We start from the raw sequence: 18,256 nt of genomic DNA, 5'->3' as shown, positions 1-18,256 counted from the left end.
GGATGGACCAACATTGCTAATTGATCTGCTCTGTGGAGCCTGGGAAAATCAGGGTTTATTATTATGAATAAACCCTGCGCCCCCTGGCAGAGGCACATAGATGCTCACGTGAGCCACACAGCTCCCTGTCTTGGATGGCAGGGAGCTGCCCATGAGTCTTTCCCTGTTGGGTCACATTGGAGCCCTGTCTGTTCTCCATGTACTTGGAGCCTCCTTGGGACCATTAGTTATCTCCTGGTCCCTCAATTTCAGCTGGGCTGGAAGATGACTGTTCTGTTCCCTGAGGGTCCCTTGGGGCTCCCCCAAGGGAGTTTCGTGTATTCCACAAAGTTCATATTTGAAGTGAGACCATCCCAAACCTTCCATCCAGATATCTTGAAAATCCATCCATGTTTGTGTGCTATTGTAACAGACAAAAACTTAGTTTTCCAGAAGAAAGAGAAATCTTTTAATTTCATTTTCAACATTATTTTGGATTATATAATTTTGTACAAGAGCAATGCCATAGCTCATTTTGAATTATTGCATTTCTTGGCCTTTTATATACCCATTTGGTTTTAAAGAGCTATCATAAGGATAATGATAGTTTTGGATAATGATTAGGAACAAGGGCACAGGAGTCTGGCTGTGCCCAAATCCCAGCTCTGCTACTTGTTGAGAGTATTACCTTGGGTGAGTTAATCCATCTCAGTTTACTGTCAAGAAAATGGGGATGAGTACTCACAGTTGTTGTGATGCATGAAAGTTGCTTAGCACATAATAGTGCTTAATAAATGGGAGCTACTATTATGTCTGAGAGCTACATTTTTATTATTAGCTCCATTATTTTGACTAAAAAAGTATTAACATCACAGCCACAGCAAAGAAGTTGCTCCCAAGTGAACTTGAAGAGTAGCTTACCTTTCCTGGATTAGATGGGGTAAAGAGTAGGGGAACAGCTTCTTTCAGCTGTCCCACAAGCATTTCTTCCCTTCATACTGCTTGGGCTCTCTGCTGGTGAAGGACGTGCCATTGACAGATGCCACAGAAGTGAATGTTTCTGAGTCTTTAACTGTGCTGACATAGGCTTACAGAATAAAGACTCCTTTTTAAAATATAAATGGTGCTTTAACAAAGTTTTAAAATCCCTTTTTGAAACCTAAGTTCCTTGATTCCAGATTTACTGATGAGGATACTCTAAGATGATCAGTGATTCTCAATACTGGCTAGTGGCCACCCAGGTTCAAAGGTGGGCAAATTGTTCAGCTTTTCTGTGCTGCAGTCTCCTTACTCGTGAAATGGGAGTAATAATAAATAGCACATCTCCCCTCTGGGTTGTGTGAGGACTAATTGAGATAAGCCACGTTGAACCCTCAGCCCTCAAGTTAAGCTGCTGTTAACAGTTGGTTTTGATTATTAATAGTGCCTGTTCTCTCTGCACAGACGGAGCTTATAATGGATGCTGCCCATAAACAAAAGAGCTTACAATTCAAGAAAACCATGGATGTGAGTCTCACTATGTTGCCTTTTTTTTTTTGTAATGGTGATATTTTCTGATATCCTGTGCTATGTATCAACATATTCCTGAAAATAACATTAGTGCAGTGTTTTAGAGAAAACAGCCTTTGGTGGTTTGACTTTCTATTTAAGGCCTTGGTAAGGTTGAGGATGAAATCAGACAGAAGAAATACAATGATGTTATCTTTCTGGCAACCTGGGAAGGTATAACAAGTCAACTTAAATATTTCAGACCAGGGCATGTATACTTTATGATGTCTTTTATCTTGCTGGGTTTGAGCTTCTTCCCTGTTAAGACTGTTTTGAATCTTGATTTCTTACCTATTTTTATTGAGTTTTAAGATATCTGCAAATAGTAAAAGCCTCCTTTACTTTAAGTAATTTGTTTTAAAAATGCTTAACAAGATAGAACTAAGAGAAGTTGCTGGGGACCTCACACTAGCTTTTCATGAATCTCGAAACAATGAAACTTTGTTACTGGAACATCTGTGACTCCATCTTTGTATAGAAGTATCATCATGATATTCTATGACTATGACATCATATCTGGTAACTTGGTCAAAAAAGAAAATGTCACCAATGTTGATGGCGTATGCAGTCTGTTCTGCATTTTTTATTCTTCGATACAGAGCACCTGAAAAGCGATTGATAAATAGGGGATGATGTCAGTGTAATGCAGAAATGGTGTTGGTTGATATATGATTACTCCCAGAACTTCTATGTTTTGAGCAATCTGGGGAAAGCTCTCTCACAATTAAAGAGAAAGCCTTATTGAAATATAATTTTCCTATTTCCTCTACCTACATTTAGAGCCATAACAGTGTTAAAATTTTTGCTTCAACCGTCAAAAGTAATTTAGAAAACTCAGAAGAGAAAGGAAGACTATTGTATTTACTGATTTTTTGCTTGGTGTGTGTTTTTTCTTCTGCTGTTCCAAGGTTTCTTCTTTTATAATTTTCTTTTGCTTGGAGAACTTCTTTAGCCATTCTTCAGGGTGGGTCTGCTAGTGATAACTACTCTTAGTTTTCCTTTAGTGATTTCCTCTTCATTCTTAAAGGATCTCTTCACTGGCTATAGGATTGTGTGTTGACAGTTCTTTTCTTTCAGTACTTGAAAAATGTTGTGCCACTTCCTCGTGGCCTCCACAGTTTCTGATAAGAAAGCTGCTGTAATTCAAACTGATTTTCTCTTATGGATAAGGTGTCATTTCTGCTTTAAGATATGATATTTTCTTTTTTTAGTTCTCAGAAGTTCACCTCTGTGTCTTGTCATGGATTTCTTTGGCTTTATCTTGTTTGGGGTTTGATCAGCTTCTGGAATCTGTAGGTTTATATCTTTTGCCAAATTTGGAAAGTTTTCAGCTATTCTTTCTTTCTTTTTTTTTTTTTTAACTTTTTATTCTATGTTGGAGTATAGCCGATTAACAATGTTGGGATAGTTTCAGGTGCACAGCAAAGGGACTCAGCCATAAATATACATGTATCCATTCTTCCCCAAGCTCCCTTCCCATCCAGGCTGCCACATAACATTGAGCAGAGTTCCCTGTGCTATACAGTAGGTCCTTGTTGGTTATCCATTTTATTTTCTTAAAAAAAGATTTATTTATTTATTTAGGCTGTGCCAGGTCTTAGTTGCAGCACGTGGAATCTTCATTGCAGCATGCAGGATCTTTAGTTGTGGCATGTGGACTCTTAGTTGCAGCATGCATGTGGGATCTAGTTCCCCAACCAGGGATTGAACCCAGGCCCCCTGCATTGGGAGCGAGGAGTCTTACCCCCTGGACCACCAGGGAAGTCCCAGTTATCCATTTTAAATATAACAGTGTGTTCATGTCGATCTCAAACTCCCTAACTATCCTTCCCCCCTGGTAACCATAAGTTCATTCTCTAAGTCTGTGAGTCTGTTTTGTAAATAAGTTCATTTGAATCATTTCTTTTTAGATTCCACATGTAAGGGATATCATATGATATTTCTCTTTCTCTGTCTGACTTACTTCACTCAGTATGACAATCTCTAGGTCCATCCATGTTGCTGCAAATGGCATTATTTCATTCTTTTCCTCAGTCATTATTTCTTCAAGTACTTTTTCAGCCCACCTTTCTCTTCTAGGATTCCAAGGACATGAATGTTAGATCTTTTGTTATGGTGCCAAAGGTTCATGAGGTCCTGTTCATTTTTTTTTTTTACCCTATTTGCCCTCTGTTTTTCAGATCAGGTAAATTCTATTGTACTATCTTCCAGTTCACCAATTCTTTCTTCTATCTCTTCCATTCATACATCCATCCTTTCATTTAGTATATTTTTCAGTTCTAAAATTTCCATTTGGTTCTTGTTTATATCTTCTGTTTCTTTGCTGAGATTTTCTTTTTCTTTGCTAAGACTATCTATTTTTTCATGTTTCAAGTGTGTTTGCAAATGTTTATTGAGTATTTTTATGATGGCTGCCTTATAATCTTTGTCAGATAATTGTAACATCTCTGTCTTCTTGGTGTTGACATCTATTGATGGTCTTTTTTCATGTAGTTTGAGATCCTCCTGGTTCTTGGTATGATAAGTGATATTCAATTGATTTTGGACATTTTAGGTATTCTGTTGCAAGACTCTGGATCTTATTTAAACCTTCTATTTTAGCTGGCTTCCTCTGACACCACTCGACCAACTGAGGTGAAGTGCCACCATATTACTGCTATGAGGGGTTCCAGGCCAGGTTCCCCACCTTGGCCTCCACTGACACCATAGGGTCAGTGTGGCCTTGTTACTACTGGGGGTTGATTAAAGTTCTGAATCCCCATTAGACTTCCTCTGACACCACTGCAGCAGGGAGGGGGTGCACCTTATTACTGCCAGGTGGGGGTATTGGAAGTCCAGGCTCCCCACAGAGTCTCCACTGGCTCTGTGTGTGGGGCTTTTGGGGCTTTGTTACCTCCTGGTGGGAATGAAGGTCCCAGTCCCCTATTGGTCCTTCTCTGATACCACTTCAGCAGGGGAGTTGGGAACTGCATTATAGCCTGGTGAGGGTGGAAGTCTAGACTCCCCACTTGGCCTTTGCTGGATGTGTGGTGGGCGGGGCGGGGCATGGTTTCTTTATGTGGTGTTTGGCTGCTGTACAATGTGGAGGCTTCTGTCCTGCTGTGCTGCCCCTTTTCTGGTCTTTTGGCTAGAGAAGGGAGGTTTTCATTGGGCCTTTTTTTTGTTTGTTTATGCCCATTGGCATTTCTTGGTTGTCTGCTGCTTTGGCGTTCATTCTGTGAAGTAAGAGGCCCAAAGAAAACCCAGGGCACTCACTTGTAGGTTTCTCTCTGAGATCAAGGACATTAGCTAATCTCCCTTCTTCTCTCCACCTTTCAGGATCTTATGTTTGTTTTATGTAGAATGTCCAGGGGTTTTAGTTATACTTGTGTGGAGGAATAAGGAAGAGTACATCTGCTCCATCTTCTCTGGAGCCCATATAACCTTTTAAAATGATATTTTATGATATGCTTTTAGAGCCATAAATGTGATCATACCCCATCAATCTTACGCTAAGAATCTAAGACTCTATCTTTAGGAAATCATCCAAAATAAGAAAAACAAAATGCACTACCGTGTTCACTACCTATAATGAAAACTATAATGTAAATGATTTAGTGACAAAAATGGAGAAAGATTAAATTGTGTAAGCTTTTTTTTTTTTTTTTTTTTTTTTGTGGTATGTGGGCCTCTCACTGTTGTGGCCTCTCCTGTTGCGGAGCACAGGCTCTGGACGCGCAGGCTCAGCGGCCATGGCTCACGGGCCCAGCCGCTCGGCGGCATGTGGGATCCTCCCAGACAAGGGCACGAACCCGTGTCCCCTGCATCGGCAGGCAGACTCTCAATCACTGCGCCACCAGGGAAGCCCCTAAATTGTGTAAGCTTTAAAAATATTATTATGAGGACTATGTAACAACAGAGAAAAAATGCTTAATATGTCATATTAAAAAAATAATGCAAGAAAGAGAAAGATTGATAACTGATATTAAAATTTAAGACTTTTTGGGACTTCCCTGGTGGTCCTGTGGCTAAGACTGAGCACTCCCAGTGCAGGGGGGCCCGGGTTTGATCCCTGGTCAGGGAACTAGATCCCACATGCCACCAATAAGAGTTCTCAGGCCACAATTAAGAGTTCGCAAGCTGCAACTAAAAAATCCTGTGTGCAGCAACTAAGACTCAGTGCAGTCAAAAAAAAAAAAGTATAAAAAAAATTTAAGACTTCTTTAGAGCAAAAGAAAAAAATATCATCTTATACGTGAGAACAAATGGGGAAAAATATTAGTAACTTATATAATTTAAAACCAGTTAGTGTTCCTAGTATAGACTGAACTCTTAAAAATCAATTAAAATGAAGAATGTGCCCCAAAAAATGTAGGTAAAAGACATGAAGTAGAAATGACATATCACCTTAGTAATGAAATAAATACAAATAAAACAAGGCATATACCAACATTCTCAACTCTAGTATTAGAAAAGTTTAAAAACATTGTCTTATTTTGGTGTTGGTAAGAGCATGAGGCCATATACCCTCACGTACGTGTTTATAGGAGTATGAATTAGTGAAAACAATTACACTTCTAGGAATCTGACCTATAAATTCACACTACCCAAAATAAAAATCAGAGTATTTTTATGTTATACAAAATGGGAGATAAGGTAAATGTCCACCAGTAGAGAGTTGGTTAAGAAAATTATGGCATTTATATATGTATGTGTGTGTATTTACAACCATTAAAAGTGTTCAGCTACAGCATAGCAAAGGAAACCAGGAACAAAAAGAAAAGATAACCCATAGAATGGGAGAAAATACTTGCAAATGAAGTGACCGACAAGGGATAAATCTCCAAAATATTCCAACAGCTCATACAGCTCAATAACAAAAAAACAAACAACCCAGTCACAAAATGGGCAGAAGATCTAAATAGACATTTCTCCTAAGAAGACATACAGGGGGCCCAAAAGCTCATGAAAAGATGCTCAACATCACTAATTATTAGAGAAATGCAAACCAAAAGTACAATGAGGTATCACTTCACACCAGTCAGAATGGCCATCATCAAAAAATCTACAGGGCTTCCCTGGTGGCGCAGTGGTTGAGATTCCTCCTGCCAATTCAGGGGACGCGAGTTCATGCCCCGGTCCGGGAGGATGCCATGTGCCGTGGAGTGGCTGGGCCCGTGAGCCACGGCTGCTGAGCCTGTGCATCCGGAGCCTGTGCTCCTCAACGGGAGAGGCCACAGCAGTGAGAGGCCCACGTACTGCAAAAAAAAAAAAAAAAAAATCTACAAACAATAAATGCTGGAGAAGATGTGGAGAAAAAAAGGAATACTCCTACACTGTTGGTGGGAATGTAAATTGTAATATGGAGAACAGTATAGAGGTTCATTAAAGAACTAAAAATAGAACTACCATATCATCCAGCAATCCCACTCCTGGGCATATATCTGGAGAAAACCATAATTTGAAAAGATAACAGGCACCCCAATGCTCATTGTAGCACTATTTACAATAGCCAGGACATGGAAACAACCAAATGTCCATCAATAGAAGAATGGATAAAAAAGATGTGGTACATATATACAATGGAATATTACTCAGCCATAAAAAAGAACTAAATAATGCCATTTGCAGCAACGGATCTAGAGATTGTCATACTGAGTGAAGTAAGTCAGACACAGGAAGACAAATATATGATATTGCTTATATGTGGAACCTAAAAAAAGAGCACAAATGAACTTATTTACAAAACAGAAACAGACTTAACAGATATTGGAAACAAACTTATGATTACCAGCAGGGAGAGGAAGGGAGGGATAATTTGGAAGATTGGGATTGACATATACACACTACTATATATAAAATAGATAACTAATAAGGACCTACTGTATGGCATGGGGAACTCTACTCAATACTCTGTAATGACCTATATGGGAAAAGAATCTAAAAAAGAGTGGATATATATGTATATTTATAACTGATTCACTTTGCTGTACAGCAGAAACTAACACAACATTGTAAATCAACAATACTCCAATAAAAATTTTTTTTAAAAGTGTTCAGCTGCAGGCTTCATGCTTGATACAGAGAAGTGTCTATAAGATATTGTTGCATAAGAAAAGAATTGTTGCATGAATATCTTATGTGCTTGTAATTAAGAAAAGTTATGAACTTTTGTTTCTCTGTGTGTGTAGCAGAAAGAATTATAAGGTTGTTTACTGAAAGGTTAACCCCAACTGAACTGCAGGGGATGCTGAGAAATGTAGGAAAGCATGTGAGATATTTGTTGAGCACAAACCATCTCTGCAAAGGTGTCTTGATTCTTAGTCAAGCGTTTTTTGGGGGGAGTATCATTTTTATTTGTTAGCCAACTGATGCACAGTTTTGCTTTGTTTGAACAAGTTAAGTCTTTGCTTCAAGAGTTGAAACAGAAAAATATTTGATTCACTGACTGTAGTTTGTGAACTATTTTCATACTGCTGATAGTAATAGTGGCACAGGAGAGACCACGGCTTACTTTTAAACCCGCTAAAACAGGATTCTGTAAATCAAGAAGGAACATGCCTAGCCCTGAGCTACGGAAATGATAGGATTGATGCCCTCCCCACTGTCCACATGCTATGAGGAGGCACGTTAGAATACTGAAACATAGTTATAGTTACCAGGACCAAGTGATTGCATCTAAGTTCTGAGGGTTATGAATATTACATATTCACGTCCTATAGTTACATAAGTGTTTGATTTTGCCTATTTCAAATTCCATCTTTTGTTTCAGTAAATGTTTAAAGCTCATGTACTTTGTTTTTGCCAAATAGGAGTCATTACTTCCTTGATCAGGTTGCCACTACATACATGATTTGGAAAAGGGCTGGAGAGACCTTCCAAAGATAGATAAGAAAGAGCATGTCCTCTGAGTGCCCCCAGTCTAGTGGTGATCAGAGCCCTAATCAGTGAGCCCTCTTCTCTCCTGGGCGTGGGGGGGCTAGGGTGGCTGCTCCTCAGGGTCACCGTCTCTGTTTTGATCCTCTTTTGGCTCATAACTACAAAGGCAAAGAAGAACTACGAGCAGAAATGCCGAGACAAAGATGAAGCGGAGCAGGCTGTCCACCGGAGTGCCAATGTGGTGAACCCGAAGCAACAAGAAAAGGTACCTGGGAGAGCAGACAGCCTGAAAAATCCGAGATTTACATATGTCAAGTTAAAGCCAATTAATAGTCTTAATAAAAAATGGACTTGCACCCTAAGCTCCTGGCAATACCCTCCTTCAGGCGATTAGAGTCCTCTGAGCCAGAAAAACCCTTGTCCTATTTTGGGGGTTGGGGAAGAGCTGGAGAAGCATAGCCACAGGGGAGGGGGTTCTGATGTTTTCATCTTTTTTCAAAACTCAGCTCATGTATTCTTGACAGCTAGGCTGCCTCCTGCTTGGGTGTTTTATACATTTAATTTTATAAAATCCGGATATAAGGTTGTCAGCAATCAGAAGGTAGGGAGGGATATGTTTTTAGGAAGATGTAGGGCAAGATGCTTGATGGCCATTTTCCAGTGGCGTTAAGATTAGAGGGCAAACTGAATGATTAACTCAAGAGAGAAATATAGGTTAGACTTGAACTAGAACTTGTCTCGTCTCAGTCATTGCTTTAAAATCTGTTTTGCCTTTGGAAGCCTAGCCCAGCATTCCTGACCTCTTTTTTGTTTGTTTTTGTTTTTGTTTTGTCCTCACAGCTTTTTGTGAAACTGGCAACTTCAAAGACTGCAGTAGAAGACTCAGGTGAGGGGTCTGCTCCCAAGGATAGGGGAGGGTTGTGGTGGGGCTTATGTTATCCTAAATCTGTCTGAGAAAGGTAGTTTTATGTACCATACAATGGTGAATATATACATATACAGTAGGATTAACAAGGTATGAGAAGGGAGGGAGGCGGAAACAGAGGGAAGGAAGAGAGGGGGGGAGGGAGAGTATATGGGAACCCAGGAGAGTGGGAGAAAGCAAATGAAGCAGCAGTTTCTGGCCTTTGCTGCCTTAGGTCTTGCTGCCCGACAGGTGACTGAATGGTGGGGGTGGGGGGAGAGGGGGGTCAAGTGGCAGCTGCTTTGTGACCAGGTGCTCACTCTGATTTATTGGGAATATCTATCTTAAAACCCCTTTTCAGCCCCGATAACTCTTCTCTGCTGTGAAAGAAACAGCCAAGTTGTGAGGCCTTGTCATCACTGAAGTCTAAAATCCAAACCAAGTGTTTGCAAAGGCTTCTAATTCCCAGCCAGAGTTTCTTGCCAGAGACAAGCCTCTCACAACCGTGGTTGCTTAAGTTTCTAAATCCAAAACTGAAGTAACTTGGTAGTTCACTTTTCTGCACCCCTCATTGTTTGTTTAATTTTCCTGAAAATGGTAAGAGGTGGAAGGAAACCCTGGCTGAGGTTCCTTGTCAGCTTTCACTTTTCCTTCCTTGGAGCATTTCTGGCTAATTGCTTGGTTTTTCTTTATAAAGAATGTGATGCCCACCTCTCCTTATTTTTCACAAAGATATGATTGAGGGTGAGATGTAATTATGGCCTTCCAGCGTTCAGACCTCCCGGGAGCCTTGTGAGCTCCCAGAGGGGCCTGAGGGCTGGGTCTGCGAGCCCCCTCCCATCCAGTTTCCAGACCCAGGCCCCTCCCCTCCATTGCAGACAAGGCGTACATGATGCACATCAACACTCTGGATAAGATCCGTGAAGAGTGGCAGAGCGAACACATCAAGGCCTGCGAGGTACCTGGAACCTGAAGGGCGGGTCTTCCTTCCTCTACTTCTGTAGAATTGCTTGAGGGCAAATTAGAAATCTGGAATTTAAGTGGAGAGTGGAAGGAACTGGAATGCGTTCCCCCAAACCTTGTCTTTCTGCTTCTTCCCCATCCTGACCATGCTGTCCCACTCTGTTCATGGCCTTAGCTCTGATGGTTGATTCGCACAGGTATGAAGTAGCTGAATCAATTAACAGTTGATTCATTGATTTCCTGTCGAGAGCCTCACCTGTACTTGCTCTGTGACAGGGGAATGCAGATGGCAGGAGAGCTGGCTTAGAGTTTTTTATTATCACACCTTTTGTCTCACCATTGCCCCCCTCATTTTCAGCACATGCCTCACAATGTCCTCACAGACACAACCTGGAAACTTCCTCAAGTTTCTGTCACCCTGTCTACACATTTTCCTTACCAGTGGTTCTCAAAGGGAGGTCCTAGGACCTGTGCGAGCATCATTGCCTTGTTAGATGCAGATCTTGTTAGAGATGCAGAGATGCAGGTTCTCAGACCAACTCCAGGCCTCTGGAATCAGAAACTCTGGGCATGGGCGCAGCAGTCTCCAAGTTAATAAGTCCTGCAGGTGACTCTGCTGTGAATTCAAGCACGAGAACTACTGATCTTCAGCACCCTCCCTTCTCCTATGATAGTGGTAAAGGACTGCTCTGCTACCACTGGGCTCAGGATCCCATCCAGCTGGCTTTCCCCACCCCCTTGCACACAGCTCCCTTTCACAGTGGACTTTTATTATCATTCACACAACCTCAACTCCTTCCAGCTTTCAAGCCTGCCACTGCTGCTTCTCCCTTCTCCTCTTCACAGCCAGGCTTCCTGGAGGAGTTGCCTCCGCATCCTCATCGCCCTGCCTGTCCCAGTGGCTGTGTGTGGGGTCTGCTCCCCTGCAGCTGCTCTCCCAGAGGAGCCAGTGGTCCCCTTGGTGTGAGGTCCAGCGTGCCTTTGCAATTTCTAATTTTATTTGACCGGTCTTCAGCACCTGAAACTGTGGGTCCCTCCTAAAACGCTCTTTTCTGCTTTACTTCCTTAATTCCACAATCTAATGGAAAAGCCTGAAATAAGAGCATTTTTATATGGTTTTAAAACATGCAAAGCAACATCATATACATCTTATGGATACATACATATTGTCAAAATCTGCATAAGAATGATAAAATTTAGGATAATGGTTATCTCTGGGGGAGGAGGAACATGGTAGAGATTGAAGAAAGTACACAGAGGCTTTAACAGAATCTGAAGCAAATATGGCCAAAAGTGTTGACAAAGCTGGGTGGTTGGTATGTGGGTCTTCCTAATATCACTCTCTATGATTCTGTCTACATGAAATATTCTATAAGAAAAATAATGTAATATTCATATATATACTTATATACCGTATATGAATAATAAAATATTTATAGATGAAATAGTGTATTTGCTTCAAAATACTCCAGGGAGTAGGTGAGTTGGTAGGGAAATAGGTAAAACAGTCAGTTGTGAGTGGATAAATGTTTCAGCTGGTGATGGGTACATGGGGGGGATTCATTATGCTATTCTCTCTACTCTTGTATATGTATAAAGTTTTACATTATAAGAAGCTTTAAAATGTAATAGTTTTGTAGTCAACCTTTAAAAAATACATTAATATATAACATCTGCTGTTGAATAGTATAGCAGCCACTTTATAGAATAGTTTGATTTTCCATATGTTGTATTTGCTTATATCCAAAAACTATTGTTCAGGCAGTGACTTTTTAAACAACTTTTTTATTAAGGAAATTTCAAGCATACACAAGGATAAAAGACAAGTGCAAGGGCCCCCATGTACTCATCAACTAGCTTCAACAATTGTGACCGTCTTGCCAGTTGAATTCACTCATTCTGGGAGGGGATGAGAAGGAGGGCAACTCTTTGAATTGGAGGCTCTGACAGGCTGCCCAGGTACAGATGCCCATTAGGCAGTTGGAAATGTGAGCTGGAATTCAGGTTAGAACATTGGGGTTTAGGTTCATCATCACCTCTTACCTTCAGAACTATATCCAGTCCTATTTGTGTTAATATGTTATTAGAATCCATTTGCATTCTTTGCCTGAGTAAGAGTTTATGAGCTTCCTCGGTGGTGGGTGGGAGTACACTAAATGAGACAATAAGCTTACAGATAATTCAAGGTTGAAATTGTTTCTTAAGTCATAGCCAGTCTAGACAAATGGCCCCTTTCTCTGCATATGTACATGTAGTTTTGTTTCTATAGGTGTTTGAGACTCAAGAATGTGAACGAATAAACTTCTTTCGGAATGCACTGTGGTTACACATGAATCAGCTGTCACAACAATGTGTCACAAGCGATAACGTAAGTCAGAGGCGTCCATGGAGGATGCTTTGCATATTAGATTCATTAGAGTGGAAGGAACCGTAAACATTTATTAGTTCACCCCCCTCATTTGAGGCCCAGGTAGGCACAGTGACTGGCCCAAGGCCACACGGTGAGTATGGACCCAGATAAACACCTAACCTGCCTGACTCTTGTTTCACTTTACCACCATGACTTTCTCTCTAAGAAATTCAGGGTCAGAGCAGGAGAGCAGAGAAAGGAGACCCAAATGCAGTTTAATTTATGGAAAACAGAGATGTCACAAAATGAATGTGAGTCCCGGAGACTGCTCCAGTGTGAAATGGGGTCACTCCAGGACAGTACCAAGGACTAGCACACTGAGCCATGCCCAGGCTAATGGTCACTCCAGGGCTCAGGATTTACTTCAGCAGTGTTCCAGGGCCATTAGGGATCCAGATTTAACTTGTACACAGCAATTGTCATGGGTTCCCAGGTCTCAGAGGGACATGAATCAAATTATCAACACCTTCTTTCCTAAGAAGTAGCCACCCTCGCTTAGATGGGACATTCACTTTAGAAGAATAATTAAACACCCAGAAAACAAGTAGGATTGACTGGAAGAACTTTTCTCCAGTTGTCTTTGCATTTGTGTGTAGAATTGGTCATGGGACTTGGTATCTATTTTCTTTGTCCCATCAGTAGTTAAAAAAAAATCTTTCCACCAAGGTTTCTGTGCTGCTACAAAAAAAAAATCTATATTTTTTGTCATCTTTAAAAAAATTTAAATGCAGATATGTATCAGAGATATCTCTTTATACGAGTCCAGGACTTGGGAATGTCTTCTTGTTTCTTTTCAAAGCAAAATTTGGAAAACAGCCATTCATCAAACCTCCTATTTTAATAAGCTGTGTCACCATTTTTATGGACATATACCTCTACCTTGATTTATCTTCTTTTTGTTAGATGTATGAAGAAGTCCGTAAGAGTTTAGAAATGTGCAGCATTGAGAAGGACATTGAGTACTTTGTGAATCAACGCAAAACTGGACAGACTCCACCAGGTGAATGGAGCTGTAGGGTGGGGGGTTAATTAAGCAATTCTATTAGTCTTTATTTTCACAGGTCATTGAGAATGGAAGTCATCAGCCTCTTAATGTTTTATGTCTTGATGATTCCCTAGCACCCATCATGTACGAGAATTTCTACTGCCCCCAGAAGAATGCTACCCCACCAGGAAAGGCTACGGGGTCTGACTTGGCAAGGTAACATCCAGCTTTCTTTCACATGAAGAAAAGTACTTTTGGGGACTTCCCTGGTGGACCAGTGGTTAAGACTTTGTGCTTCCACTGCAGGGGGCACGGGTTCGATCCCTGGTCAGGGAACTAAGATCCCACATGCCGCAGTGTGGCCAAAAAAAGAAGAAAAGAAAAGTACTTTTAAAGAACATTTTTATTTTTAGTGTTCCAATTCTAATATGGACGTATTAGAATCAGAACATATCTATCATTGCATTTGCTTAGTGAGGCTGCTAGGTTTTTGGAAATAGCATGTTTAGGACAAATGTTAAATGGGTTGTACTAGTCATAGTTCAAGGGGGATTGTATCATGCTTGAGTGTAATTATTATTACTCATGCATGAATCCTATACCTTTCTTGTAGAAAGCAAGAGTTCCAACTCTGGCCCCCTGTGAGTCAAATCTGACCTACCTGTTTTGGTAGGGCCTGCAAGTTAAGAATAGTTTTCGTGTTTTTAAATGGTTGAAAAAAATTGAAAGGATACTATTTTGTGACATGTGAAAATTACATGAAATGCAAACATCAGTGTTCATATGTAGAGCTTTGTTAGAAGATGACTGCACTCACCTGTTTCCATTCTGTCTATGGCTGCTTTCTCATTGGAGCTGAGCAGTGATGAGATAGAAATGCTGTGTGGCTAGCAAAGCCTAAATCATTTGCTATCTGGCCCTTTACAGAAAAAGTTTGCTGCCTTGATATAAAGGATTCTGAGGCAAGAGAAACTTCTGTTTCACATACAGTCACCTCGGAGTCTAAGCTGTTGAATTTTCAGTCCAGTTTTTAAAAAGATAAGGGAGTGTTTGAGGGAGAAGTGCAAGTTCATCACCAGTGTTTAAGAATGCCAAGCGCTGCTCAAAGCAGTAACTTTGAATTAGTTCCTTTAACCCTGACAGCAAGGTAGGAACTGTTTAACTTCCCATTTTTTATCAAGGCGATCAGGAACTCTTGCCCACATGACTGAGATTTCTGGGCTGCGGGGCAGGGCTCTGTGCATCCTGCTCCCCAGAATAATGTTGTGTCTGCAGTCTGGATCCAGGAGGTCAGCACTGCAGAGCTTTTGCTTCATCTGAACTTTTCTTAACCCTCCAGAGCAGAAACCAGATCTGATTAGCATGCAGTTTTTGTAGAGTGAAGTAGAAAATTAGAAAAATAACAAGAACTTATCTGAAAGATTTTGGTTTTCATTTCTTACAGGAGAAGACCTCTCCCAGTTCCTAAAAGTTCACCAGGTAAAGACTGTTTGAAATCTTAGGTCAGGTTTTATTTAAGGTTGAGTAGCTAGAATTTTGAAATAAAAGGAAAGAAGGGAATAAATAGAATCAAATTTCCAAGAGAATGAACCTGTTATTAGAAACTATAATACTGTTTGTCACAGAGTGGAATTTGGTAATTCGTGGTCTATTTTATAGTTTATCCAAGAGAATTCAGCTACCCAAGTACCAAAAGAAACTTATAAGGCATTCTTACGAAGAGATTATTTCAACTTGGACCATGAGAACAGCAAAACTGAGATATAGTTTCCTTTGGATTACACAGAAATGTAATTTATAGAAGATGTCTGGAAACATGTAACCTAATATTATGTATTTTGTACACTGACTATAATTGGATCTTTCACTGAGCACCCTGGTCTCTTTTTCTCTCCGAACTCCTATGATACCTCTGGGAGAACCACACACTTAGTGCTTTTTGTTAATTTGTATTCCCTGGATAATTACAATATCCTTGAGGGCAGGCACTTTGTTTTCTCCTGAATCAGTCGCAAAACATAACACAGTATTGGGCACATAGTAGGTGCTCAGCAAATACCTATTATTTCAATAAAAGAAAGATATGCCTATCTATGTTCAAAGGAAGAGGGAAGAGACATCTTGGGCTGCATTTAGCATCTTAGCAAAAATTTAGTGACTGAAAAATTTAGTGGCTGAAATTACATCTTTGAACTAGATAAGGATTTAAGTTAATTGATTTCTTGTTACCTTATAATTACCACATGATACTGTGGGACTTTTGTCCATTTTTGAAGATAATTTTACTGTGGGGACTGCTATCTGGGCATGGTTGAAAAATGGCAAAGAAATCATAATAGGGATTTCCAATATGTTTTCTGACTTGTAGTTATGACTATTATTTGTGGGTTTTGTTGCCAGATATATTTTCTTCTTACAAAATGGCAGTCACCAGACTCTGAGTGGGATGCCTTGATTTGAAAAGGGCTAATACATCATCATGAAAAAATGTTAACTTAATGTTGCTCTGTGTTCTGCCCTTTGCAGATGACCCAGGTTATTCTTTGCTTGATAACTACAGTTTGATCTATCAGTAACATCAATGGTAAGAACCTTTCATCTTCACAGAATCAAGTTGCGTTTAGACTGGTGATTGTATTTTTGAAGTCTTTGAAGCTTCTTTATAACATCACTGCAGGCAAACAATGCCAATGCTTGGAAGTGAGCACATCAAACATTACTTGCCTGCACTCCTCTAAAACCACCCACTTTGTGACTTACGGCCAATTAGCTGTTAGGACAGAAGCCATGGTTTTCTTGATTAGACAGAAATAATCAGAAAGTATGATTTATATTTACATGTAAGTCTTTAAATTGCTTAAGAAGTGTGTTTATAATATGTAAGGAACTTTGCTGCAAAAGATAGTGAATATTGAAGACGTAAAAAACCTCATCCCCTAACTATATATACCTTTCTGACCAACAAACAAATTGTAGTCTTTACAACCAGTCATCACTCCTGCTTCATTTCATAAGCCTCTCTCTTTCTCATGGAAAGAGGCCCGGCCCATTTTGGAGGTAGAGCAAGAACACGGGAAATCAAGTGACTTGGTGTTCAAAGGTAGAACCTGCTCTCTAGAACACCATGCAGTGATGGCTATGTGGTGGGGCATCAGCAGCTCCAAGAGTTTCTTTTTTATTTTTTACCTTCCTTTTTTCCTCTCTCTCTTCTTCCCTCCCTCCCTCCCTCCCTTCCTTTTTTCCCCTTCCTTTCTTCCTCCCTTCCTTTCTCTCTCTCTCTCTCTCTCTCTCTCATTCCTCCCCACCTGTCCCTCCTCTCTTTTCCCTTCCGCCCTCCTCTCTTTTCCCTTCTTCCCTCCCCACTTTCTTCCTTCTCTTCTCTTCTTTTCGTTTCTCTTTTCCTTCCTTTCTTTCCCTCACCCATTTGGGTAAAGCATATATTCTAGTTGCTTAATAATAGCATTTGACCCAGCAACTGTAGTTCCTCAGAGCCCAAGAATCTGCTGTTTGAATGTAAGATGCCAATGCCAACACATTTACTGAAGTTTGGTCATTTCATTGGGCCTCATTAGGTCTGTGCCAGCTCAAGGAGTAGGAATCAAACATGTATAATTGACTGAATTTAAGAGAATTTTAAAGAGGGAGTCTACCTTTATTAGTAACTTAGTTAAGCGACACCACAACACTTAAAATAGTTTGAACCTTCGGAATTGACATTTAAATAGGAATCTTTAGGAATTTGTGACTTGTTCTGTAATTGTTGATTTTAGCTGCTATTCTTGTTTTTAATTCTAACATGTTTAGGTAAAGATAGATTATGAATTTTGAATTAAAAATATGTATATAAAAATATAAATGTATGTGTTATTTATCATAAAGCAATGTTTTTATTCCATTTTTCATCACTTGGAATACCCATTTCTCACTGTTTGTTTTCCTTGGCCAAGCACATTGTTCTTGTTGAAAAAAATCTCAATGTAGGAGCAGGGTGCTGATATGAATAGTTAATTCAAATGAAATTTCTTTATTATTTTCTTTCAGAAAACAAAGCTTTTTGTGGTTGGCGCTTCTGTGGCATGGAAGGAGGCACTTAAAGCAGCAGAATCTGTAGAAATTATGTCAATCATGAAGACTTTGAAGTGAACCCTTGCTATAATTTTTTGATATTCTAAAATTTATGGTAGACATTTAGTTCAATTTAGCCTAGTAGAGTTCTGCAGTTTTTAAAAGAAGTTTGCAAATTGCCCAACACTGAAGAATTATCCTTTTCCAATCAAGTTACTAAAGTTGTGAATGAATTGTGTTTTCTGCTTGATTCAAGAAAGTCTGTGGATTTGAAGCCTTGACTCTTGGGGGTTGGGGCAGGGATGGCTGCAGAGAAGTCTGAGCCAGCAACTCAACAACTCAAGAAGCTCCTTTGCCTTTTGGGGGCAGCATGGCAATGGAATTTACACAGTGACACATACTCAGTGGTATAAGATTTAAAATCACCTTCCTTTTCGGCTGGAAGATTTAGAGGCCATCTGATAGCACTTTCTCGTTTTACAGATGAGGAATTTAGTCCCAGAAGTGTGAAATCGATTTCCTTACAGTTCTCCCAGCTGACTAG

The 18,256-nt window shown here is 40.1% G+C and overlaps 1 protein-coding gene across 1 annotated transcript in view; it reads left to right on the top strand.

The window, feature by feature from the left end:
* PSTPIP2 (proline-serine-threonine phosphatase interacting protein 2) overlaps positions 1 to 16,231 on the top strand; it is an 82,404-nt gene extending 66,173 nt beyond the window's left edge. The window contains exons 6-14 of the mRNA XM_082639982.1: positions 1,423 to 1,485; positions 8,552 to 8,650; positions 9,226 to 9,271; positions 10,168 to 10,247; positions 12,522 to 12,620; positions 13,566 to 13,662; positions 13,782 to 13,863; positions 15,092 to 15,126; positions 16,174 to 16,231. Of these exons, the coding sequence (XP_082496108.1) occupies positions 1,423 to 1,485; positions 8,552 to 8,650; positions 9,226 to 9,271; positions 10,168 to 10,247; positions 12,522 to 12,620; positions 13,566 to 13,662; positions 13,782 to 13,863; positions 15,092 to 15,126; positions 16,174 to 16,223 (651 nt within the window). The 3' untranslated portion in view covers positions 16,224 to 16,231. The remainder of the gene's footprint in view (positions 1 to 1,422; positions 1,486 to 8,551; positions 8,651 to 9,225; positions 9,272 to 10,167; positions 10,248 to 12,521; positions 12,621 to 13,565; positions 13,663 to 13,781; positions 13,864 to 15,091; positions 15,127 to 16,173) is intronic.
* Positions 16,232 to 18,256: the final 2,025 nt, after the last annotated feature.

Source organism: Mesoplodon mirus (assembly GCF_964341445.2).
Source record: "Mesoplodon mirus genome assembly, chromosome: 13".
NCBI lineage: Eukaryota > Metazoa > Chordata > Mammalia > Artiodactyla > Ziphiidae > Mesoplodon > Mesoplodon mirus.
The sequence above is the reverse complement of the archived record's forward strand: the minus strand, read 5'-3'. Positions and strand labels throughout refer to the sequence as shown.